The 27654-nt window shown below is 37.4% G+C and overlaps 1 protein-coding gene across 2 annotated transcripts; it reads right to left on the bottom strand.

Annotated features, from left to right (window-relative positions):
• Window positions 1–759: 759 nt before the first annotated feature.
• Window positions 760–23063, bottom strand: LOC127442218 (nardilysin-like). 2 transcript variants are annotated; one of them, XM_051700083.1, is made up of 31 exons: window positions 23007–23063; window positions 22133–22339; window positions 18888–19134; window positions 18461–18542; window positions 18215–18368; window positions 17645–17718; window positions 17461–17556; window positions 17181–17303; window positions 16991–17048; window positions 16833–16906; window positions 15818–15887; window positions 15464–15541; window positions 15204–15324; window positions 14821–14879; window positions 14620–14674; window positions 14346–14450; window positions 13647–13770; window positions 12766–12852; window positions 12531–12650; window positions 10906–10957; window positions 10577–10727; window positions 10360–10487; window positions 8448–8610; window positions 7924–7955; window positions 7670–7808; window positions 7385–7432; window positions 6011–6063; window positions 5837–5920; window positions 2091–2298; window positions 1895–1984; window positions 760–1630 (listed from the first exon to the last, which is right to left on the bottom strand). In XM_051700083.1, exons 2-31 carry the CDS (start codon window positions 22312–22314, stop codon window positions 1412–1414), a joined length of 3276 nt encoding a protein of 1091 aa, XP_051556043.1. In that variant the 5' UTR covers window positions 22315–22339; window positions 23007–23063; the 3' UTR covers window positions 760–1411. The 2 variants fall into 2 exon arrangements, with proteins under 2 accessions (XP_051556043.1, XP_051556044.1); XM_051700084.1 differs by having other exon boundaries at window positions 22133–22449; window positions 23007–23036.
• Window positions 23064–27654: the final 4591 nt, after the last annotated feature.

The raw sequence follows: 27654 nt of genomic DNA, 5'->3' as shown, positions 1-27654 counted from the left end.
ATTTCTCTAATGCAGTGCTAAATGTTCTTTGAGTAATGTGAAAAAAAAAAAAAAAAAAAAAAAACATTAGGAAGACTATTTTTTATTTATCTGGATAAACGTGCACCGATAAATCACAGACAATAACACCAGGGATGTGCATTTAGATAATAAGAGTGAATCAGCGTTTTCAGAATGATGCTTTTTCAGCGGGAGGAATATAGATAAATGTTGTTTTTTCACATTTTGCTGCAAATGTCTGTCTTCAACATGTTCATTTAAACAACTGTGGCTTCATTTCGCATCGGAAAAATGAAAGTAAAGTCTACTTGCGGTTCAGTGAGTCAGATACCGCTCTGACTGATTCAGTGACTTCATTCAGTGAACAATTCGTCAGACTGATTCAAACTGACTTCTTGTGAGTTGGTAAATCATTTGGAGTGATTTATTCAAAGAACCGGCTCAGAATAGTAATTTGTTCGTGAATAGGACTATGTTAGTCACGCTGCTTTAACGTGCAGGCAGCGAACACAATGCAATAAGAAAGACGTGTTGTTTTGAGTGTCAGTCCATGGTGTACACACTTTTTATGTCATTACATTAAATCCACACTGCCTTCTTGCAACTTGGGTAAAATATAAATACTTGTGCCGTGGCATGGAAGATTCAGTAGCGGCCTACAGCGATCACTGGGGTTTGTTTTGATTTCATGTGACTGAAATTATATTTTAAAACAGAATGTTATATTTAAGATGAAAATGATCAAAAGCAGACGAGCCATTAGTAGTTTTACAGTGCTTTTAATAAATATATATTTGCACACTCTAAGGTCAAGCAGTGACATTAGCCATCCCTCAGTTCACAGGTTGAAGTTGTGCCAAATGCAGAATGATGCTATAGCAGTAAAAGGGACCATCATCATTTTGGTCATGCACGCTCCACTCTAATGCCCATCTCGGAGCACCATTACAGATCCTCAGTATCAGGCATCATCAGCTGGCCACATAAAAAGCACTCCAACAATCTCTCTTACTGCATCTCATTCAAATATATTTTATTAGTACAAACATAACACTGCAGACCTAATGATAAAATGCACACCTTTATGAGTAGTATGTCATGTTTATGCTCTAAAAGTTCACTACAGCCAGGGAGGAGTATAATGAGATCCATCTTGATCTGCCAGACCCCCAGACTGAGCCCCATCCATGCCCGCACTCTCTCTCACACACTCACACAGCAATGTCATTCTAACAGCATGGCTCAGGATATGAATGCACACATGGCTGAGGCTCTTTTCTCATGTGCGAGAGCATCGGGAGACTGCCACACCTGACCAAACCTTGCTCAAGTAAGACAGAAGACAGAAGGAGAAGATAGAAGATGGAGGTAGGGGTCTGCCTGCCTGGCAGTGTGAGTCCATGCTGGCTGTTTATTTGAGAATCTTGTGGTAAGGGTAGAGGTTGAGGGTGGAGGTGAAGGCCCGGATGTCTGTGATGGTCGTGGCTGAGGACAGTAAAGAGGAAGCTGGAAGGAAGGTGAGTTTGGAGACCTCCCCATACAATGACATCTTACTGCCTTCCTCCTCCTCACCTTCAGTGGCAAGATGTTCACTAGGAGGGTCGTTCTCTTCTATTCCGTAACCAACAACCTAAGGACACCAATCATCCTTCAGAGTGTTATCTACAACTGTATTTTCACTATACAAGGTGAATACTAAATGGTCTACACATTACAATTGCAAATGCACAAATGTTAAGTTTAAAGCAAAATTCTCAGTTATTTTAGAGGAGTACCTGTGTTAACTGAGCTTGGGTGTATGTGTTATTTCAGTAAAGTGCTGCCTGGCAAGCAATGTAATTTAGATTCACTTTTATAGATTAATTTCAAATGAGTGACAGGTGGGTGAACTTACATGCACACTGAGCTCCCTCTTGCCTTCACCCCGGTGTTCCATGAACCAGTTAACGAGTTCAGCCTTGGTCATGAGTTTCAGTGCATCAATCTTTTGTACAAGTACAAAATAAAAATGTCAGAGCATTTCCCCACAATTCATCATTAACACGTTACAGAACTGTCAGATACTGCTCATGCACAACAGGTTTCCTCACCTCTCGGCTGAGTCTGTCGAAGACGTATTGCTGCGTGACCACCTCTGTCCAGTTCCTGTCCACCTCCTCGCCGAGATGCGTGTCTTCACAACCCTTCAGTTTGACGAGAGCAGTCACCTGTGTCTTAAAAGCCTCATCACTCAAGCTGTTCATCTTCTCCCCAAAGCTCACCAGGAACTCCTCGATCTTTGTCTCCACCAGCTCAGTGCTGGAGCACAGGAAGAAAAGTGAGTGAGGGAGTGAAAGAGAGCCTTAAAGACTGAAAGTATAAAACTTGTTCAGGGTAGAAGCCATAATTAATTTTACATGAATTAAATTGAGGCTGTGAGGGAAAAACTTAAGAGGCTGTTTAGGCCGAATGCGCTCGAGTTAAAAAAAGCTAGACGCAGTGTAACAACAGAATGCAGGTGTCTCAAAACACTTTTAAAACGGCATCTTAAAAATGTGGTGCTCCTGCACGAGATACTAAAAAAAACAGCGAGACAGTGATGTAGACGGTTAACCGGCTAACCAATTAACCAGCATTAACAAATTGTTTGACTAATTCTATCAGTTAAAACTAACCGAGAGGTTAATTAAAGTAACAACAGGGCTAATTTGATGGGTTTAACTTGTAGGGCATGTTATATGTACACATGAGAGCACTGTTAACACGTAAACTACTATCTTCCTCTCAGTCTGAATGACAAAAAAATTAAGCATGCACTATGGGAGCATTTAGTCCGTGAAGATGACATGTTCAGGTGTAAATTGTAAAATAGGACTTTAAAGTTTAGTAGTAGCATGAGTAAAATGCGGTACCATATAAAAAAACAAACATCTGCAAGCCTCTACATCTAAGCGCATGTTTACGGCTGGACGTCAGTGCATCCGAAGCGGGTTCCCAAGCTTCCCGGTTTTGCTGCGTACCATAATGACCAATGCTCATGTAGATAAGTTGATTTTTCTAAACAAAAATTATTAGGATTGCCCAGCAGCACAGGGGTGGGTAGGCTATGTTTTTATTCATCCATTGTTAAACTGCCATAAGTTATTGCCTCGTAGGTTAATTGGGCATGCAAGTGATCCATTCAAAATTAGTTTGTTATGAAATATCAGAAGGAAATATACGGTTGTTCATTCAAATGTTGATGTAATAACTATTTCTAAATATTCACATCTGTCATGTTAGCCTGTTTTGTTTAAGCCAGACATTTTTTATGCCTGTTTGGCTTATTGGTTAACCAGTTAAATGCTGGTGGTTACTCGGTTTAAAAAAATGTGCATCCCTACAGCAAGATGTGATGCCATGGTCAAATACATCTGTCTTTGTGTATGTTTACAAAGAAAAATCTATTAAAGAAAAACAGTGCATATGAATGCAAAAAATGTGTTTGGTGTGAACAGCCCCCTACAGTCTGTTTGAAGGGTTGTACCGTTTAATATCGTTGTGTCAAATGTCAGCTGATTCAACAAAAAAATATGTGAAAAGTCAAAAGAATATCTCCGTATCCCAGTAATATCCCAGCTTCCATCCCAGTATTTTTATGCAAATTTTGGGATACTGCATAAAAACTGCTGGATGGAAACACCAAGATGTGAACAAAAACTTAAACGCTAACTTGTGTAGGATACATTTTATATTTGATTGCACATAAACTATGATAGAAACACATTTACTGAATAAACTCTTATAGAATTTATATAGGGATATAGATGTGCATCAAAAAATGCTTGTGACTTTGCCTGAACAAGTCATGCGACTGAATATTTAGTTCAAAACTGGACTAATCAGTGAACCTCAAATGATGCTCTGGTCATTCTGAAATGCTGCTGTCCTGAAAATCCAAAGCCCGTGTAAAGTAAAAAAGTCTCATTAAAACTTGAACTATGCCAAAGAGCAGGTTAATTGACGCTTTTGGTTCATCAGACACATATCTGAAAAATACATAGATCTGCACGGCAAAGTCATAAGGTTGGAGAAACGCATACACTTAAAGCTCCCAGAACTTATCGTTAGCAAACAAGTACTTCAGAGAGTTTTGTCTGTGTGTTCTAAAAAGCAGGTATTTTATTAAATGTCAGAGTCACAGTGTTTACATGCACTTAAGAAAACGGTTTATTCCAGGGTTTTTGCAGAAAACGGCATTCTGAAAACTCATGTAAACGAGGACGCTGATTTCCTTACGCCACTTAAGGGATTAAGCAAGCAGTTTAACACACCTAGGTTTTTCCTCAAGAACGCGGCTTAATGTGGACATGTAAACATAAGCGGCGTTCTGATGGGTGTTTGAATAGTGTGCATGTGCGTGGAACAGACCGGATAACTAATGTCATAGGATGGAGCCCAACAACAAGAAACCACAGCAGAACAGAATTTCTGGGACTACAGTGGGAAAAGCACATGCAAAATAAAATATACCCATTTATTAGAGGTGGGGGAAAAAATTGTTCAGCAATGCATCACGATTCATACTCAAATGATTCTGAATCGATTCTCAAAAGAATCAGAATCGATTCTGAGTTCAGTTTAAATCACGGCAGAGCAGTGGCGCGCGCCAAAGACAGAGGTAGAAACGGACCCTTTTGCGACAGGGTCATGCGAAACTGAAAAAAGAAAGAAATTGAATCGTAATCGAATCAAATCATGAGGCCAGTGAAGATTCACACCTCTACTATTTATACATAATATCGACAGTCCCTAATGTTCACGTTTATGCATTTGTAGGGGGAATCCCGGAGTTTTACATAAGAGGGAAACCCCAATATTGCGGTGCAATTCCACTGCAGGTTGCAATAGAAAGTTAAGAAAACAAACACAGCATCATCTCTGGAATATCTGGAAATAAAGTGAAGCAATGGAGAATGAAAAAGAGAACTCTTCTCCAGATGCCATGTTTGTTATTTACAAAAGCGTCAGGGGGAAATTACGTTGCTGTGGAGAAAGCTGCTTACTGACCGAGCCACATGTATTCGGGAGTAAAGAGTACACCACTTATACAGTACACGTAAACCGGAACGCTGCTTTCTCGCAATAATGCTCTTTCACGCAATAAGCTGCTTTCTGGTGTCCATGTTAATGTAGTCAATGGCTACAATTTCCCTGGAAGTGACTATTTTGTTTTCTTATACACAAGGGATGGAAACGCGGCTTTATTCACAAATTATTTTTGCGATATTCAGATTTTTCGCATGAATTCAATTCGCAATTAGGATGGAAACATAGCTCATGGTATCAAAAGAAATCCAGTGGACAAAAAAACTCTTTAAAAAAAAAAAAAACAAAAAAAAACATGGGTTGTGATAATTAGACGTATTTAGACCATTTAGACCCATTGTTCAGACTGTAAGTCTATCCTTCACAACCCTGTTTTAAATTGTGAAAATTTAAATATGGCATCTACCCTGACAGGTTTATTGGCTATGGTCGGAATAGCATGCTACCATATTACTGTTACACTCACTAATTTTTTTTTCATTAGCAAGCAGTATACAATGTGTACTGCATAGTATTCAGTTAGTAATAAGGTAGTATGCCATTCCAAATATAGCCAATGTTAACATTTAATGAAGGTTTTATTTCACTTCAGAAATAATGAGAACCAATCAGAGAAAATAAACATTGCAATTTAGTTGAGATAGAGGTGGAGATAAAGGTTAATTGTGAATTTTGGAGTCAAGAGGCAACAGCTGCAAACTTCAGTGGATAAATCAGATAATTCTGATGCAACAGAGAACTGCAACTAAAATGCACAGTGAGAGCTCACTTGAACTTTGTGGCCTGAGTCTCCACTGTGACTGAGAATCCAAGGACACCTGATGTGTTTCTACAGGTGGGGTAGACGTGATATCTATAAAAACAGACGGAGTACAACTAATTAGAACCAGGAACTGCAGCAAGATAAAGTCTTAACAATATAGTCCCTGTGCTATAGACTCACCCTAGTGTCTCTTTGGTTCTGAGGAAGTCAAAGCAAGGCTCCTCCATGTGCATCTATAACACAGAAGTAAGAATGAGACGATAAAGCTCTGTCAAGGTCCAAAATTAACTTTGCCATACCTGGCAATGATTGGTATATTGAAAAAAAATGTATGCCAGAAATATTAAATTGTATTTTGCATTAATATTATTCAAAAAAAATATTTAAGGACTTCAGAGGACTTATAGTGAATATAGTCACTTTTCACTTTGATTCACTATATGGCAAATAAACCCAGTGAAGAATTTTTTATTTTTTTTTCTCCCCTGTTCTCCCCAATTTGGAATGGCCAACGCGCTCTAAGTCCTCGTGGTGGCATAGTGACTCGCCTCAATCCGGGTGGAGGAGGATGAATCTCAGTTGCCTCTGCATCTGAGACCATCTATTCGAGCATCTTATCACGTGGCTTGTTGAGCGCGTTACTGCGGAGACATAGCACGTGTGGAGTCTTCACGCTATTCTCCGCGGCATCCACGCAAACTCACCACGTGCCCCACCGAGAGCGAGAACCACATTATGGCGACCACAAGGAGGTTAACCCAACGTGACTCTACCCACCCTAGCAACCCGGCCAATTGGTTGCTTAGGAAGCCTTACTGGTGTCACTCAGCACGTCCTGGATTTGAACTTGCAACTCCAGGTGTGGTAGTCAGCGTCTTTACTTGCTGAGCTACCCAGGCCCCTCCCAGTGAAGAATTTTTATAAATTCACCTTTTGCGTTCCAGAGAAAACAGAAATTCATTTGGGTTTGGAGCGACATTAGGATGATTAAATAATGACAGAATTTTCATTTTTGGGTAAACTATTCCTTTGGGACAAATTATTCCACATGTATATTATCACACAGTTCTGAACGAAAATCTTCACACAAATCGATGAGTAATTGGTTAATGGTGTTCAAATGCAACCAAAGTATAACACTCACCAAGTGCCAAATGCAAGTGAAAAGTGTTACATTTTGCACCCTTAGCACAGCTAATGTAAGGCACCCTATGCAGGAACAGGCTCTAGCCTGCAGCTATAGAGTAGGACAGTACATCACACTTTACAATGAGAGCCAGCTCAACTTTTCAGAGTCTTTTAAAGTAACTGCTGAGAAAGACAGAAAGCTGGACAGCATCCAAAGCCAAAGTCTTCTGTGTAAAGTGGATGAGTTGAGCTTATGGCCATGCAGATATGTGTGCTCAGCGCTCTGGAGTGCAATAACTGAAAACTTCTTCTGAAACTGGCAGCAGGGACCGATTTCATTGCTTAAAAAACCTTGAGGAGGCTGCTCTTATACTTTTGCACCAATATAATAATCTTGTTCTCCATGGCACAATGTTAACAACTCACCACAAGCAGCTCCATCAGAGTGTGTTCACTCAAGTTCTTAGGACCAGACTGCCAAAGGACAGAAATGACAGAGACAGGGTGACATTAGGTACAATACAGAAAAACAATGCATTGCTATTATAGGATGGACATTTCAACATCTGGGCTTTTTATATCTGTGCACATATTCGTGAAATTATGTGCTGCATTTATTTATTTATTTTTGTCTCCTTTGTTGAGCTAAACTAATGAACCTGATAGTAAGAAGTTTAATGTACTGTATGAAAAAGTATTAACAGATATTACCTGGTAATACACAGTGACCTCAGAGTTTGCATCTCCCTTGTTGAGAGACTTGACTTTGCAGAGATGGTGTTTCTGAGGGAGCTCTACAACTCTGAAGAGAACAGGGACCTCTACTGACAACTTCTTGAACTGCAGTTTGCTGAAAGGGGAACATTTTAAGGAAAAAAAATAAATATTTATGGTTCTATTTTTTTTTATTGTGGTACTGCTCTACAAAACACCACAAACTCTATAACAAAAAGTCAAGTGCTTACTCTGAAACATACTGCAAAAACTCCATGGATTCCTGCAGTCAATGAGAAATTCAACATTCACGTTATTACATTCTTAACAGATCTGTAGTTCTGAGTGTAAATTGAAAGCTTTATACTTAAAGGAACATTCTGTGTGCTCTATCAGCAGCATCTATGTCATGCTGTTAATTACCACAGAAAATAATTGCAACTTGCCCCCCAGTCTGTAAAAAAAAAAAATAAATAAAAAAAAAATAAAAAAAAAGAAATTGACAGTTATGCACTTACAACAAAGTCAACGATTGCCCTGTAGACTTCCAATGTACTGTAACTGCATTTCTGTCAACACATTTTTTGTTTGCTTTTACAAACTGAGGTACGAGTCAAAATTATTTGCTGAGGAAATCACCGATAATATGCCACAGATATTGGTGATAAAGCATATCTTGTTTTTAACCTGGAATATTCCTTAACAACAATATACAGTACTGTACATACACAATGTTTATATAAAAAAGTATGTGAAAGTTTTGGGTGAAACTCACAGAACTAGTGAAGTTTCCTTGCACTAGTCCTTCAGCATACAGCTCTGACTTGAAGCTGCTCACAAACTCCATGAGCTCATCCACACTGAGCCCATCTACCACCGCTTGGTACTTCTGGATGGTTGACCAGCGAGAGTGCTCCAAAATCAGAAGCCTAATGTCCCTGAGGAGAAATAGGAAATAATTAGGAAAATAAATAAACCAAAAATAAGGAAAGACACAGCTAAGATGAGAAAAGCTATGGTTTACATTTAACAGCAATAGCTATGGAAAGGATATCACTGTGCAATAGCAATAACATGGACATCATCACTGTGTTTAAAGGAGCAGTTCACCCAAAAACTTCATTTACTCACCCTCATGCCATCCCAGATGTGTATGACTTACTTTCTTCTGCAGAACACAAATTAAGATTTTTGGAAGCTCTGCAATTCAAGTGAATGGTGACCAAAACTTTGAAGCTCCAAAAAAACACACACACACAAAAAAAAAACACAAAGGCAGCATAAAAGTAAACCATATGACACAATGGTTTAATCCATGTCTTCTTAAGAGATCTAATCCATTTTGGGTGAGAACAGAAAAAAATTAAAAACTCCTTTTTCACTATAAAACTTTCCATTGCAGTCTCTAAGCACGGTCATGATTTCCAAGCATGATAACACTTTCTAGTGCTTGATGGCGCTATAGGAAGTGTAATAAAACTTGAAATGATGGTCGCCAAGGAGACTGCTGATGTCAAGATTTATAGTGAAAAAAAAAAGTGTTATATTTTGGTCTGTTCTCAACCAAAACCGATTGGATTGCTTCAGAAGACATGGATTAAACCACTGGAGTATTATATATTACTTTTATGCTGCCTTTTTGTACTTTTTGGAGCTTCAAAGTTTTGGTCTCCATTCATTTTGCATCGTGTGGACCTACAGAGCTGAGATATATTTTTCTAAAAGTCTTCATTTGCGTTTTACAGAAGAAATAATGTCATACACATCTGGGATGGCATGAGGGTGAGCAAATTATGAGAGTATTTTCATTTTCAGGTGAATGGTTCCTTCAAAAAATGGTGGGGGCAGTTTGGGGGGAGCACAGGTTCCAGGTTCTAATCTGCCATAATATTACTTTCTACTGCAATAAAGAAAATTGCAGCTGAATGTCAAAAGAATGTATATCAGGAGTGGGGAAACTTGTTTGCATTTTGTTTTGTGATTTCACTAAAATGGATAGTGAGTCACTAACAAACGACAGATTGGAGCGTGCTGGAGAGAACATTGCTGCCGTCACTTTCCGCAACTGATGAACCCTTTACTCACTTCCTGGTTTGGAACGCAGTGAGTGGGAGACCACATCAAATATTATATTTGTGTTCCTATTTGCTCCAAAAAACAAAACAAAAAAAAAAAACTATAATGTTTTCACGACTTTCCAAAAGAGGACAAATTACGGCAGTCAGAAGAAAGATGCCAAATTTACTGTCACTGCCTCAGCAGATGTTTTTGAAACCCAATTACAGCAGTGCTGACTATTTTTACTAATGCATGCCAGGGAAGATAACACAAATAATAATTTAATTTACATTTAATAATTAAAAAGCTGAATATAATATAATATAATATATATATATATATACACACTTTTTGTTTTTTTTACTTGACTTGAAAGCTTGGTAGATTTACACAGCTAAAATAAGGTGGCAATGCCTCACAGTCTGTGAAAAAGGTCCATAACAACTTCAGCGACCACATGGCTCATTTTTTATTAAAAGCAATAAACAGAGCTAGATCAGTACTCATTAAAACACACACAAAAAAATTCAAACTCCTGCATGATAATTGGAGACGCTTCCTCTGTATTAGACAAATTTGGCCATGTCAATATAAGGAATGCAATTTAAGTGAATGCAAAGGAGACATACTTTCCAAGCTTCTCTGGCTTAATGAGGATGTTAAAATAGGTCTTCTTTAGCTGCTCTGCAAACATGCTGAACACGTCAGGAGCGGCGGAGAAATCAGTGAGATAATCCACAATGAGGTTGAACAGCAACTGCACATGGAGAAAAGAGGGAAATAATGACAATTTTTAAATCTGGAACTAATTTCTTTATATAACCTGAAATTGTAAGTGTTACTTACAGGTAGTTTGTGGTTGAAGCCCTTAACCTTGATGACAAGGCCATGTTCCCCAGCCACTAGTTTATATTCTAGCTGAGCCACATCGGCCTCGTAGGCTGGCTCAGCCAGGTTATGCACCAGGATATTCACAAACAGGTCAAAGAGCACCAAGCTAAGTGGAGGTGAGAAAGAAAAGGACAGAAAGAAAGGTAAATGGATGGACAAGAATAGAAACCAGACATGAAGTTATTCCTAAAGCCTGAACGGACGCACTAATGGCTAGACAGGGTTACCATGGCTACAGCATTTACAAGATACGCTCGTACTTCTGTACATGATCTTCAGCTTACTTTTTAGGAGACTTCTGAACCACAGGTGATATGAGGTGGAACCGCACATATGCTGGAGAAAGAGAGAGAGTGTGAGGTGGGTAATTGAGCATGGAGGTTGCAGGGTCAGAAAGACACTTAAACTGCAACTAAATGTATTTTGCTAGTAGACATCAGATACAGAGGGGTTAACATTGAAAATCTGGGATTCAAAATCTAATTTAAAACCAAGAAAAAAAAAAAGGTTTAGGATTACAGAAAAAATCGTATGAAAAAGTTATAATGAAGAAATGTTTAAGATTCAGCACAATTTCAAGGTCGCTATTGCAATGCAAGCAAATGTTGTGACATTGACCATGTTAACACCTTTAAACAAAAGGTCAGTTTTCCTTGCTTCCATTGAAGCACACAAGATAATCTTTGTGAATTCTCAAATCATGTTGGGATAACATGGATCATCAGGTTTTACACAATCTTCCAGCTCCATGCCAGCTCAAGCGCAGGCTGACATTTAAACAAAAAGGGGACCAAAATAGTAAGAATTCATTTTCAATCAAAATGTCATGCTGATAAAGTAATCTGTCCTGAAAAAACTGTAATAAATGATAAAAATGCAAAATAAAAAAATGTTCACAAGTGGACTCAGACTTTTGAGCCCCACTGTATGCGATAGTCTCTAAAACACTAAAAACGCCAGTTATTTGCATACAGTGTCTGCGCTGATTTAGTGCCCGAATCACTAAAGGAATTATACAGATCAGTCAAAAGCACTATTCAGACAGGACTAGTTTTCTAAACGACGTTTGAGTTACAATTAGTATCACCCGACATCTGAGATTTTATATACTGATTCGGACGGGACTAAAGATCTCCGTGTTTATAACAGAGGTACGATCTTAACGGTAGTTCATATAGGTCAAAATACACGTGAAGCATTGTGAAAACTCAATAATCAGCAATCACAGACATTCGCATTCGGACGGGATTAGAATTCTCAGAGGACCCTTGAGTTAGCCGAAAAACAGTAGGTAATTTGATCTGGAATTTTTACAGAGGTTTCGTGAGAAAAAGACTTGTCAGATTCGGACAGGATTAAAATCATAAAGTACATCTGTGAAATGCAAATTTCCCTAACCTCCAAAGGGAAAACTAGTCCCATCCGAATAGGGATTAAGGCACAAAACGAGCCCACAAAATCGCTGCTGAATGTAATTTGCACATGCAATTCTGAATTTACGGGCCGATTCTGAGCACTATATAACAGAGGATGCAGCAGACCACCGATATCTGACATACTTTGGCAGGACTGAACAGCATTCCTGCCCACTGTGATCCAGAAACATCCATCATCTCTTTAACATGCTGAAAGTGCACTTGACTACATCACACATCTGAAAATATGCTAGGTTATAATGCTCCATCTTTTGATGAATAACTGCTGATATGATTGATAGAAAATGTACACAAACATCGCTTTTAAATAAAATACATTTTACCACCTGCTTTCATTTGACGGTAATAGCACGTTGAATGCTTGAACTAAAATTGCAGGTGGTTAGTGAATAAGTTGCAGGTTTTTGCGCTAAAAAAGTGGCGCAACCATTCAGTGAATTCACCCCTCAATATATTCACAAACACATCCACACCTTTGGGAATTTTGAACTTGTTATCCTTCTTGTACCACAGACATCCTCTGTCATTGTTAACTATTCGGATAGGATACTCGGTGTCCGGACAGTCAGGTGTTTTAAGGGCAAAATCAGTGGCTGAATGTGAAAAGAGAAAACAACAATTGTAAACAGCCTTAAAACAGGATACAGAAACAGTACATTAGAATAAGATTCCACTGTTCACTACAGCAAAGCATTACAGCACTCCTACCAATGAACTTGTTCTCAGCAGGAAGGTGAAGGCTTGGATTTAAATCAAAATCTCCAGCCCAGAGATCTCTCCAGTATTGCTGTATGTCTGTGGGCCAAAAGAAAAGAGGTGTTTGAAACAGTTCTTTCTGGAGGAATGGGCCAAAATTCCAGCAACTTATTGTGAGAAGCTTGTGGAAAGCTACCCAAAAAATTTGACCCAAGTTAAACAATTCAAAGGCAATGCTACCAAATACTGACAAAGTGTTTGTAAACTTCTTACCCACTTGGAATGTGATGAAAGAAATAAAAGCTGAAATAAATCATTCTCTCTACAATTATTCTGACATTTTACATTCTTAAAATAAAGTAGTGATCCTAACTGACCTAAGACAGGGAATGTTTTCTACAATGTCAGGAACTGTATTTGGCTAAGGTGTATGTAAACTTCTGACTTCAACTGTATTTACTATAAATTCTCCTCCCTCCCAGTAGGTGGCGATATACACGAAGAATGCGGATTGCCAAAAACAAAAGAAGAAGAATGTGAATGTGAAAGTGGAGACTGATAGTAAAAAATTATTTAAATATTGATCTGTTTCTCACCCACACCTATTATATAACTTCTGAAGATATGGATTTAACCACTATCTTGTTGCCTTTATATACTTTTTGGACCTTCAAAGTTCACTTGCATTGTATAGACCTACAAAGCTGAGATATTCTTCTAAAAATCTTAATTTGTGTTCAGCAGAAAAAAAGAAAGTCGTATACATGGGATGGCATGAGGGCGAGTAAATGATGAGAGAATTTTCCTTTTTTGGGTGAACTATCCCTTTAACACCGTTTCTGATCCTGAATATTGTTATGCAAACAAAACTGAAATTATAATGATCTACGAACCCTCCACACTGTATTGTGTCCCAAACCACTTTTCCTTGAGTGGACACTGGCCTTCGTGCTCAGGGGACAAAAGGAGCAAGTTGGCCTTCTCTGGTGTGAGGAGGTTCAATGGAGCAGAGATCACCTAAGAAAGTAACACAATTCAACACCTTTGGTTATCAGAAGTTCCTGTGTCTGCTTGGCATACTTATATAGCACAAATATGTACCAGTGTCAGAAATGAACTATTAATTAGATTTGATTTTCTTTAATTTGTATAATTTCTTTATTCTTTACCTTTATGAGGTCAAATTTTTTAACCATATAAAAAATATACTATATTTCATCCTTTTATGTGAAATTGTTCAATTCAATAAATTCATTAACACAATTCTCAATCTAAATAATTAGTTTATAATAATCTTCTATAATTAGAATTTTTTACCTTATTTAAATCTTACCCGTAAAAATAAATCAACATCAACAACTATATATCTTATGCTATGATATGTATAACCAGGCCTACAACAGAATAATATAAACTATATATGATGTTTCAAATAAAAAACAAATTCATTGTGGTTGTATTTTTTGCCCGCATATTTAGATTTTTGAAGGCAATTTTGTCCCATGCCTCCCTTAATTTCTGACCCTGATATGTACTCATTCTTTTTAACACTGTAAACTGTAAGTCAGTGGTGACTGCGATCAGGCATCTACCTCTGGTTTGAACTCAAACATAAGCTGGTCTCCAGTTAAGAAGTCCTCTTTTGGGAACAGCTGCATGTTTTCACAGATATCCTCCACATACTCAATGGGATCAGTCTGTAAAAGCAACACTGTGAGTACTAAGTGAGCCCCTACAAAGCAAAGTCCTCATCACCAACTCTTTGTTTAATTGGTTCTTGGTCACGAACACCAAAATGCTTAAATGTTGGAGGAAAACAACAAATCATTCATACACTGACAGCAGTGTTAAAAGCTCAACCCTTACCTGCTCCTGATAGTGGAATTCATTGGCCTCGATCTTTTGAATTTCCTCAAATATTCTACAGAAGAAAAAACATTTTTAAAGTTTGTTGAGAAGTCTTACAAGCTGCTACATTCTTCAGTGTTGTGTGTGCTAAAGGTCTGCAAAGATTCTCTTCAATAAAACTGGACACCTGTTAAGGTATACTTCAAGTAAACGGCCTACCTTTGTTGGGGCCCAAGTGTCTGAAGCATTTTCAAATACTGGAACACCAGATCAGCAACCTGAATGAAGAAAACCAGCTGAATTATCATGGATGCATTCATTCTGACACTAAACTTTAAAGAAATTGTGTCTTGTTATAATTTAGGATGGTAAAGAGTGTGTTTGTGCCTCAGAGGCTTTGTAATCCTATTTTACACACATCCAGCAATTCTGTTTTCTGTTTCTCAGCTTTCCCCCTGTACTTCTATAATGACATTAAGTGTGTAAAGTATATTATTTCTTAAGGATGCTAGTAACTGTAGTGGATGTTTTCTGACATGTTCAAAAACACAGTGTAAGCTCATAAAAGTCAGTTAGTCAATGTTCCATTTAGACTTACAGACCTTATAAAAGTTCTGGTAGCCCTCATCGGTCAGAGTAATGGAGATACTCAAAATTGAATAGGTGGTGTTCTGATCGAAACCAGTTTCACTGTTTCCACCAAACAAAGCTAAGGCCCAGCACCTGGACAAAGAGATCAGATGTAAAAAAAAAATTCATTGACATTTCAAAACAACACTTGCTACGAGCAGTGGCAAGTTACATGGAACGCAGAATCACAATGCCACTTACTAAAAACGAAATCAAGAGAGAAGTGACTTACTTCTTCCTAAGCACAGACAGGATACTGCCACTTCCCTCGTGACCAATCAGCCAAGCAATGTAATGCAGAGGCTTTACCCTGAGGACAGACATAAAGAGCTTTGGATAAGCATCATATTGTTAAAAAATAACAATAATACTGGGCCTCTGGAAATCATTACAGACAGGCACAAATAAAATCAATCTTTTAGAACTACAGAGCTCTTTTCCGAAGGTTACTTTTGCCAATATTTTGGGACCGAATATAAGTTATTTAAGGAGTCGCAGAAGCATTCAATTGAATCTCAATGTGGGTTACTGTGCTTTAGATGTTTTGAGGAACTGAAACTGAAAAGTTTGATTCCAACTGGTTTACCTGTAGTGCTTCTCTTGTGGTGGAAGTGCCCATGTGATGGTAAGGGCATTCACTTTTCTAACAGGCACCACTGTAACAAACATACAAGACATTAGTATTGTGTTAAAGGGATAGTTCACCCAATAATGAAAATTCTGCTACTGTGTTCTACGAAAGAAAGACATTAACTGTGACTTTAAATGATAAAGTACACACAAAAATTCTCATATAATTTACTTACCCTCATACTATCCCAGATGTGTATGACTTTCTTTCTTCTGCAGAACACAAAAAAAGATTTTTTGAAGAATATCTCAGCTCTGTAGGTCCATACAATGCAAGTGAATGGAGACCAAAACTTTGAACCACCGAAAAAGCACATAAAGACAGTATAAAAGTAATCCATAAGACTCCCGTGGTTTTAGCCTTGTCTTCAGCAGTGATCCAATCGGTTTTGGGTGGGAACGGACCAGAATGTAACTAATTTTCACTATAAGTCTTGACATATGCAGTCTCCTTGGCAATCATGAGTTCAAGCTCGATTACACTTCCTAGCGCCATCTAGTGCTCTGCACATGCGTCAAGCACTAGGAAGTGTAATCGAGCTTGAAATCATGATTGTGCCTAGAGACTGCAATAGCAAGATGTACAGTAAAAACTGAGTGACATTTTGGTCTGTTTTCACCTCAGACTGATTGGACTGCTTCACAAGACTTGGATTAATGGATTAAACCACTGTAGTCTTATGGATTACTGGTCACCATTTACTTGCATTGTATTTACCTAAAGAGCTGAGATATTCTTCTAAAAATCTTTGTTTGTGTTCTGCAGAAGAAAGAAAGTCATACACATCTGGGATGTCATGAGAGTGAGTAAATGTTGAGAGAATTTGAATTTTTGAGTGAACTATTCCTTTAAGATGAGTCACAGTTATTGTATCATCATAACTCCTAAACTGCCTATCCAAAAACAAGTGTAGACAAGAGTCTAGAGTTATCTCTAACCATGAACAGACACTACATTCTATGTCATATACCTCGGTAAAGTTTGTTGAAGGCAGGTGTGTCAAAGGGGTCCAGTTGCCCTGAAAAATCAGGCTTTGGCTGCCCACTGAAAGAATTGAGAAATAATTGTTTTAGCACATTAATATTATCACATTTTACTCAATCTAAATAATGCTTAAGTTCCACTTACTTGTTGGGCACATGACTAAAAATTTCTCTAACCCATTCCTCAAGAGTGTCAAGTTTCTCTATAAAAGGTAAGAGCAGAGTACACCTTAGGATCAACTAAAACATTTCAATATTTTCCTTAAAATATTACAAAAATATTATAAATATTTCCAAATTTCATGTCCAAGGCAGGCTCTTCCCACAATACCTACCTTTGGACTGTACAGCTAAGGTCATATAGTGGGCAGAGTAGTACCTCTTCCAAAACTCACGCAATCGCTTATAAACATTGATATTCTTTTCCTTGGGTTCAGTCTTCAGGGTCTGTGCATTTCCTTAAATAAAAACAGAAGACTGCACAATAAGCTGAAATAAATCTATGACTTGTCAGAAAAAACAATGCTATAAAACAAATCAAAGAGGCTGAGTCAATTAGTATAAAGCAGCTTTGTAAATCAGAGACTGTAATGTGTATGGAAGTATTTGACTTACCCCAGCAAAACTTGCCCATGGGATGGTTGGGCTTCGCTAGACTGCCAAAGAGCATTTCCTTACGGTGAGAGTCTGAAGGCTTAGCGAGCTGATATTCTGTAACAAACACAAACATATAAGGGTGTTAATATGCTCCATCTAGTTTTCAAGACTTTTTAAAATTTATAACTGAAGCTTCACTCACCACTGTCCACAGCCTCAACCTCTCGGTCAATGGCGTCTTCAATCATAAGGGGACAGATGAAAAACTGAGCCCATCTGAGAAAAAACGACAATATCACTCTGATAAAGGTTTTGTAGGGTCAAAGCTTAAAGGCATAGTTGGCCCAAAAATTAAAATTCTGTCATCATTCACCCACATGTTGTTCCGAAATGAGATGTTAGCAGAATGTAAGCCATTTACTTTCAATGTATGGAAAAAAATATGCAATTAAAGTGAATAGTGACTGAGGCTAACATTCTGCCCAACATTTCCTTTTGTGTTCCATGGAAGAAAGAAGATTATATGGGTTTGAAACAACATGAGGATGAGTGAATGATGACAGTATATTCAGTTTTTGGTCAACTATCCCTTTAATACATATAAAAAAATGTATTTGTTTTTGTTTTAAAGCTTTGGGTTCCGAAAATATTCAAAAGAGGGGTGTTGAAGTGTGAATTATGACAACTGCACTCATTCCAAATCAAAAAGAGACAAAGAGGACATCAAGATAAGAGCCGATGTGATATGATCCCATCTTTAGAGCTACTTCACCTGTCAAGGGCCTCTTTGAAGCGTTTCCTCTGCACGTCAAATTGGAAAATGGTTCTCTCGCAGTCAGTGGAAGCATTATCACTGCCGCCATGCTTTTTCAAGAACGCATCAAAGCCGTTCTCAGAAGGGTACTTTTCACTGCCCATGAACACCACTGAGACACGAAAGAGAGAGGATAGAGTCAAGAAAAACAGGTCTAAGAATAAACTGCTAAAAAATTGGAGAATGCCAGCTGTTGTGACATACTGTGCTCTAGGAAGTGTGCAAGTCCAGGCAGGTCATTAGGGTCACTGAAACTCCCTACGCCAATGCAAAGGGCAGCTGCAGACTGATTTCAGGAAAAACATTGTCAGACTACTCCTTAAAGGGATAGTTCCACAAAAATGTCATGAAAATTCTGTCAACATTTACTCACCCTCAAGTTGTCCTAAACCCATATGATTCTCTTTCTTCCATGGAACACAAAAGTGGATTTTAGGCAGAATGACGGTCTCCATAACCATTCAATTTCATTGCATCTTTTACCATACAATGAAAGTGAATGGTGACCGAGACTGTTCCACAGAAGGTAGAAAGTCCTAATGGTTCAGAGTAACATGAGGGTGAATAAATTAAAAATTAACCTATCCTTTCAAATGACCTGTTGCTCATCATTATTGACCACTATACAAACCTGTTTTTCAGATCCCTTTTTCTTTTTGTCACTGTCCTCATCCAGCTCTTCAAAGTCACTGTCCTGACTCTCCCCTTCCTCCTCAGACTCTTCATCTGTTCCCTCCCCTGAGTCTCCCTCCTCTTCCTCTCCCTCTGCCTCTTCTTCTTCTGAATCTTCTTCATCCTCCTCATCTTCAGCTTTCCCATCTAAACCACTCAGATCAGAGATCAAAAGAGCCCTCAGTCCGTTACTCAGCTCAATGAATCTGGAATGGAAAGAGAGAAAATATTTTGTTAGCTGGATTAGCTTTTAAAGAGATAGTTCATCCAAAAATGGTAATTCTGCCATTTACTCACACTCATGCTGTTCCAAACCCATCGGATTGACTTTCTTTCGTGGAACACAAAGGAGATGCCAGGCAAAATGTTAGCATTAGTCATCATTCACTTTCATAGCATCTTTTTTCCATACAATGAAAGTTAATGATGACTAAGGTTTTTCAGTGTAATAACCCCTTTTTTGTTCCAAAGAAAAATGAAATTCATATGGGGTTAGAACAACATAAGGGTGCTTTCCCTGTGTGTAGTTTTAAATTACATACTCCAATATGAAACAAGAGCATGTGTTTTACCTATGTGATCTCATATTTCTGTTTATTCCTTATCCTTCAGTATCAACATATCATTCTTAATGTAAAATGATCCTTTGAAATGTTTGACTTGTTACTACTGTTATGAAACTGTTAACTGGGTCATTCTTCAATTGGAGAATTTGTTAAAATGCTTCTTATTTATTAAAAAATATACTTTATTGCTAAGTATTTAAAAATAGTTTATTATGCTTTATCCAGTAAAATGGAAGCTTAAAGACATTTCGGTTTTTAAAAAATTTAATGAAATACTGGTGACACCACAGCTTATGTCAGTGGTGTTAACAATATTGAAGTGAAATTCTGGGTTGTTCTAAAATGAGAAAATGCTATTATGATAGTTTCAAGGTCAGAGGGACATTCTGTAAATATTAATAAGATTATATTGATCAAACTTTGGATTAAAATCTATCAAATCTGCAAGTTATGATTGTAGCACCAAAGACTCTGTTATAGTGTGACACATGAAATTATCAGAAATTTGGTGAAATACATTCAGTTTAATAAGAAAGAATTAATTCACCATGCACTCCTCAGATTAACTATCACCTACAATGGGGAGGGGGGGCTTTTTCCATTGTTGTAATGCCACAAAAATGAAGTTGAGGGACAACTTTTTCTTAAAATATCACAAAAAATTTGGGATATTCTAAAATGCTTAACGTGAAAAACGCTTAACATGGCTTAATGTACTAAAACAGTGACATCTGAAGACCAAATTCAGTATGCACGTTATTGTTGACGCATACTACAGTTGCAATCAAAATTATTCAACCCCCCCAAGACAGTGAGGATTTACAAAGGTAAGCTTTTCTGATGACCCAGAATTTTTAAACTTTACATCTATATCAGTTGAGTGACACATTCAAAGTCATAGTGTGAATATATAACCTAATATTTGTAAATATTTTTAAAAAATACAGCCATGTCATAATTATTCAACCTCTATTGCATGTAGCTGTTTCTTAAATGTGTAAGGCTACATAAGTAATTGTTTTAAAACAAAATTAAGTCATCAATCTGCAATGGCACTTATTTAAGATTTAAAATTTAAGTTTAGGGTTGTAAACAAAAATGTATTTCTATGCAAAAAATGCAATTAAAAATAAGCTGTCTCAAAAGCCAATAGAGTAGATTACATTACACAAGAAAGGTCATGGCACTTCAATTTCCAATAGACAAATTTGGCAGCACCATTCATACATTTTTTTAAATATGGTACAACAGCAACCTTCTTGGGGTGTGGAAGAAAGCAAAACTTCACCAAGGGAAATGTTGACTTGAATATTCAAGAAGTAATTAGGAAAGACCTGTGGAGTCCTGGAAGAAAGTTTTATAGATGTATGACACTAAACTGAAAATGAGTTTTAGACCCATGGGTCAGCAGTACGTCTGGAGTAAGATGACAAGGTGATGACAAGAACAACACCATCCCCACAGTCAAACATGGAGGTGGGTCAGTTCTGTTATGGGGGTGTTTTGCGGCTGCAGGAAACGGCTATCCTGACTATGTGACTGACACCATGGATTCTTTCAGGTATCAGGCCATTTTGGCATGAAAAATGTGATGCCTTCAGTGTGTAAATTGAAGCTCTGTGATCACTGGAATTTCCAGCAAGACAATAACACCAAGTATACATCCAAGTTGTCCAAAATCTGGTTCAGGGATAGGTCGTGGAATGTCCTTAAATGGCCCTTTCAGTCCATCATTAAAATCCCATTGTAAACCTTTGTTGGGATTTCAAGGAAGCAGTGGCAGCACAGAAACCAAAGAATGCCAATGAGCTGGAAGCTTTTGCTCATGAGAAATGTGTAAAAAGTCTAATAGAGAGGTGTCCGAAGCCTGAGAACACTTACCTGAAACATTTATTTGCTGTTATTAAGGATAAAGGATGCTCCACAAATGATTGACTTTGGGGGTTGAATATTTTTGACATGACATTTGTGGAGAGAATTATTATTTTTTTTTTTTTTTACATTTGGGTAAACTGAACTCTTTGTTCTCAAACTCACTCGAATGTGTATTGAAAACTTACAATGTTTACTGAGGTTTTAGTTGATGTGTTTAAATTCACATCACCAGAATGTATTGCTGGTCAGAGGGGTTGAATAATTTCGATTGCAACTGTATAAACAGGCAAGAAGATGAGCCCACAATCTCAACGCAACGTGCAAAGTTCAAGTGTAACTTTGCACGTTGCGTTCAGATTGTAGGCTCATCTTCTTGCCTGTATATAGTCAACAATAACGTGCATACAGAATTTGGTCTTCAAATGTCACTGTTTTAGTACATTAAGCCACGTTAAGCATTTTAGAATGTCCCCAAAATATCTTTTTTTTTTTATTTATTTCTTTTATGTATTTTAAGATAAAAATGTTACTTTTAACTATGCGCAAATTGCTTTCACCCAACAGAATATAAATGTTCAAACATTTTACAATTTATTGGTAAAGTCGAGTTCTATTGTTGCAAAGGAGAGGGACATCATTTGCAACTGCAAATGAAGAATGACCCACCTGTTACAGTGAAGATACACAGTATCTATTATTTTATTTTTTAAATCACAGTGGTAAAATGCTGTGGTTAATGGTTATCCGAATGTGTAGACTGTACCTGTATTGCTTGGGATCACTTGGAGATTTAATAATATGAGGATCCCCCTGGTTGTCATCTCCACCACTGTCTCCTGGAGGTGCGTTTGGTTCTCTGAGTGGTTGTTGTTCTCCCCGGTCTGGACCGGCAGACTGAGCTGAGCTGCTGGCCGCAGCACATTTAAACTTGTTTGTCTGAGGCATCTTCAGCAATTCTGATACTTTAGCTCTGGGGAGGAGGTGAATATGTCGCTTTAAGACCCTGCTGCAAAACAGGGAAAACCTACGCGTCGTCGTGAATAGAGCAATATTGATTTTGTTTTTGGTGTTTTTAATTGTCTAAAAGAAACGATATGTGAATTAGAACAAGGTGTCAACACACATAAATATATGCAGCAGTCGATATTTAATTATATGGCACATAAATAGAGCTCGTCTGATAGACCTCAATATCGCTTTTTAACTTAACTACGTAAAATTTTAACTTCAGTGTTATATTTATGTATCTTTGTATCAACAATACTGTGACAAGCCAGCTGTCTTGTAAATAAAGCATCACAGAAGCTCCAATTGATATGCAACCAGTTTCGTTTTTTTTTCTAGCAAAATGTATGCAGATAATCGGAGATCAAGCTTTTTTCGACAAGAGCTTGCCATAATATAATCATAAATGTAAGCCAAAACTCGTGTTTCCATAAACATCACAGTGCTACACTGAAGCTAACCCACAGTTGCTACATAGTTGCGCTGACACTTCCGACTGATACAATTTAAGATGAGCAAAAAATATCTGGCTTGCTTGCCACGGTCAATACACTGAATAAAAATGTCTAAAATATGATACGTCTAAATGCACATTATTTATCAAAGTTAGTCAAGTTTCATCAGTCTCATACCTCTTGTCCTGATGATGGGTCAGCCGAACTAACAGCACTCAGCTCGTCACTGGTAGGTTGAGTCTATGCAACAAGAAGAGCCCTGATTCGTCAAAATTTGTTGACGTAGTAAAACAAGGCTCTCTGATTAGTCAAAGCCACTATTAAGGTGATTATAAATATGACGCCGTTTTCATGGAATACTAAATTAGCAGAAAACTTTTGTATTGACGTCATGTTAATGTCTGGCTGTCGTTTAGAAAGTGTGAAATTCTAATATCTTAATTTGTAATTTCAGTGTATGTGTATGCTTATGCACTGAGGTGACCATTACAAGGATGGATGGATGACAGACAGACAGATAGATAGATAGTCCTACATAAAACATCCTAAAGAACATGATGTGCACAATTGTTTATGAAGGACTTACACTTTTGACATCATGGTAAGACATTTAGAGAGCTCATGACTGAACTCATTATAAATCTGGTAAAAACATTGGTGGCCAAAAGTTTGGAATAATGTACAGATTTTGATGTTTCGGAAGGAAATTGGTACCTTAATTCACCAAAGTGGCATTCAACTGATCACAAAGTATAGTCAGGACATTACTGATGTTAAAAAACAGCACCATCACTATTTGATAAAAGTTATTTTTGATCAAATCTAGACAGGCCTCATTTCCAGCAGCCATCACTCCAACACCTTATCCTTGAGTAATCATTTCAAATTGCTAATTTGGTACTAGAAAATCACTTGACATTATATCAAACACAGATGAAAGCTATTTAGTTCATTAAATGAAGCTTAACATTGTCTTTGTTTTTGAGTTGCCACAGTATGATATAGACTGGCATGTCTTAAGGTCAATATTAGGTCAGGAATGGCAAAAAAGAAACAGCTTTCTCTAGAATCTCATCAGTCAATCATTGTTTTGTTGAATGAAGGCTATACATTGCTTGAAATTGCCAAAAAACAAAACAAAAAAAAAACTGAAGATTTCATACAAGGCCAGATGTACAACTAAACAAGAGGATAAGTACATCAGAGTCTCTAGTTTGAGAAATAGATGACTTACATGTCCTCAGCTGACAGCTTCATTGAATTCTACCCGCTCAACACCAGTTTCATGTACAACAGTAAAGAGAAGACTCAGGGGTGCAGGCCTTATGGGAAGAATTGCAAAGAAAAAGCCACTTTTTAAACAGAAAAACAAAAAGAAAAGGTTAGAGTGCAAAGAAACAGACATTGGACAACAGATAATTGGAAAAGAGTGTTATGGATCTTAACCCCACTGAGCTTTTGTGGGATCAGCTAGACTGTAAGGTGTGTGAGAAGTGCCCAACAAGACAGCCACATCTATGGCAAATGCTACAGGAAGCGTGGGGTGAAATGTCACCTGAGTATCTGGACAAACTGACAGCTAGAATGCCAAGGATCTGCAAAGCTGTCATTGCTGCACATGGAGGATTTTTTAAAGAGAACTCTTTGAAGTAGTTTTTTTTTCAAATTGTAATAGTAATTTTTCATGTTATTAATGTCATGACTATACATTGTGATCAGTTGAATGCCAGTTTGGTGAATAAAAGTACCAATTTCTTTCCATAAGAGCAAAATCTGTACATTATTCCAAACTTTTGGCCGTCAGTGTATTTGGCATTTATGTTGTACACACATTTGATTTCACATGACCTTTACAGGGATTGTAAGGATAATGTAAGACTGACTGATGGCATGGCCACAAGTGAGTACTGTATGTGTGTATGTATATACTGTATAAATAAAATATACATATCTCATCATTTACTGACTTTCATGCCATCTCAGATGCGTATGTCTGTCTTCTGCTGAACACAAACAAAGATTTTTGGAGGAATATCTCAGCTCTGTTGGTCCTTTCATTGCAAGTGAATGGTGATCAGACCTTTGAAGCTCCAAAAATCACATAAAGGCAGCATAAATGTAATCCATACAATTCCAGTGGTTTAATACATGTCTTCTGAAGCAATGCAATCACTTTGGGCGAGAAACAGATCAGTATTTAAAATCTTTTTTTACTATAAAAATGTGAAAGTGCATATTTATAATAAAAAGGACTGAAATATTGATCTGTTTCTCACCCACAACTATCATATCACTTCTGAAGACATGGATTAAACCTCTGGAGTCGTATGGATAACTTTCATTCTCCCTTTATATGCTTTTTGGACCTTATGAGTTCTGGTCACCATTCACTTGCATTGTATGGACGTACAGAGCTGAGATATTGTTCTAAAAATCTTTGTGTTCTGCAGAAGAAAGAAATTCATACACATCTGGGATGGCATGAGGGTGAGTAAATCGTGAGAGAATTTTCATTATTGGGTGAACTATCCCCTTAAGGTCATTGCACATTCAGTTGAGTTGAGGTAGCTAACATAAAATGTGCAATATGTAGTCTTAAACCTTGAGAACATAATGGCAAACGATCCCTGAAAATGTCATTTAAATGCATCAGATACATACGAACAGATTTCTTGGATAATAATTCAAAGGGTACAATTTATTTCAAAAGATTCATATTTCTTGTATGGAGAGACATGCTATTTATATGAATTGGCTTGTATTAATCTTTGCTGACACTTTTATTATTGAGAGCATTAAGTCTACTATATGACAGCATCTTACAGCACAGCTTAAGTGCTCTTTTGAACCATATTCCTTGCCATTTAATTACCTACAGATGCCCTGTGAAGAGAGGCTGATAAATGCTGCATCCATGACAACCACAAGTGGAATGGTATACTGGTGAGCTGAACTGTCATTATAAGACTATCAATACAAGCGTTAAGAGTAGATTTCAGACTATTTTATTTCACAAATCTCAGCATTGCTGCATTCATGGGTTAGACCTACTGGTTTGCGCATGCATCTAATGTGATGTATTCAGGTTGTCCTGCTGACAGTGAGAGAACTGGAGAGTGGGGTTTTGTTTATTTCTTAGAACAGGCGATATGTGCTTCGTAATTTAATTCTGGTTAATAGTTTCTGTATTTTACCATGTACAAGCTCTCTGAGTGTGGATAATCATACTCATTGGATCCCCTGTGTAATCCTGTGTGGGTATTGCTTGCCCGTAAACACATCGTCATTGTTCAATCTGCAGCTCTATCCGTCAGTAGGGGGAGCTCTCGTCATGGCATATTTTCTGCTTCATTTACTGTGCGTACATGATGTAATTCTTAGGATTTCAAGTATGATGCTCTCTCTGAGCACTTCTCCTGTTGTATGAAATGCTGTTTCACAGTATTTTGAGTTTAGGGTCTGTGAGTTTGAATTTGTTTTTACACAGAGGCCTTTTTGACGTAGAAATTCACAAAGGTGAGAACAAAGCACAAACTAAAACAAATAACACACTAAACCTTGTTTGTGAAAGAATTTATTTGTGTTAATGATTATTAACAGCATTTCCTTGAGAAATTAAGAATTCCCAATGATACTGTTCAAATTTATCAATGAAGCACAAATAGATGGGCTAAATGGGTTCACAAAAACAGTAATAATTGGGCAGCAAACCTCTTAATAATCCTGAATGGTTTTATTGAAAAGGTTTAAGACTATATATTGCATATGGTGTATTAAGTTCCTTCGCTGATTTTGTACTGAAGTTAAATGTGCATTGACCAGGAATGTTCCGGGTTAAATACAGGTTAAGCTCAATCGACAACATATGTGACATAACATTGATTACCACAAAAAAATAATTTCGACTCATCCCTACTTTTTATTAAAAAAAAGAAAAAGGCAATTAGTTACAGTAACACACTTACAATGGATGTGAATGGGGCTGGTCAATAAATCCTGAAATACCAACCCGATCTCATGGAAGGTCGTACATAATTTACGAGTTGGCTATTTCGTATGGTCTCACACGATGTTGTTCGCATAAACTCATACGACCTCATCACGTTCAAATTCCCGGATGTTTAATGTGGAAGTAAGCGTGAGTTTCACGCACGAGGCGTTAAGGACATACTTATTAATATTATGCCCTAACCCAAACCCCTTATCTAAACTTAACCAATCAGTACAGTGTGTAAACATGATAGGAAGCTGTTGTGTGTGACAGAAGCAAGTAATTGTCACAATGTCCAGTGATGTCACTGGCTGTAGTGAAAGTCGTAGGAATTCAAATGAGTGCAGTCGCACGATATCACACAAATTAGCCATATTTAGAAAAGTTGTACGAATCCTGACAATTTCGCCGTGAGAGTGTGTTCCAACTGCATTGTTTTAAAGGTATAGCCACAAGATGTAAACATTATACATGTGAGCATTATTTTAGGGCCATAAAATCTCTTACTAACCTTAGTGGTGTAAAGTTATATCCAATATTACAACCCTGTTATCCCAGTATTTGATGTAACTTTACACAGATAAAGCTAGTAAGCAATTTTTTCACACTAAAATCATGTTAATTCGTATAATGTTTACATGTTATGGCTATACTTTTGAAACGGTGTCTATTTTAATGTTTATAGACTGGCCCCATTCACTTCCATTATAGGTGCCTTACTGTGACAGATGTTTTTAAATAAATGAGGATTGAGTCCAAATTATTTTGTTGTGGTAATTAACATTATGCCACACTTGCTGTTGATTGAGCTTAACTTGTATTGAACCCAGAATT

Source organism: Myxocyprinus asiaticus, chromosome 6 (assembly GCF_019703515.2).
Source record: "Myxocyprinus asiaticus isolate MX2 ecotype Aquarium Trade chromosome 6, UBuf_Myxa_2, whole genome shotgun sequence".
NCBI lineage: Eukaryota > Metazoa > Chordata > Actinopteri > Cypriniformes > Catostomidae > Myxocyprinus > Myxocyprinus asiaticus.
Note: the sequence above shows the minus strand (reverse complement) of the source record. Positions and strands in the feature narration are given on the sequence as shown.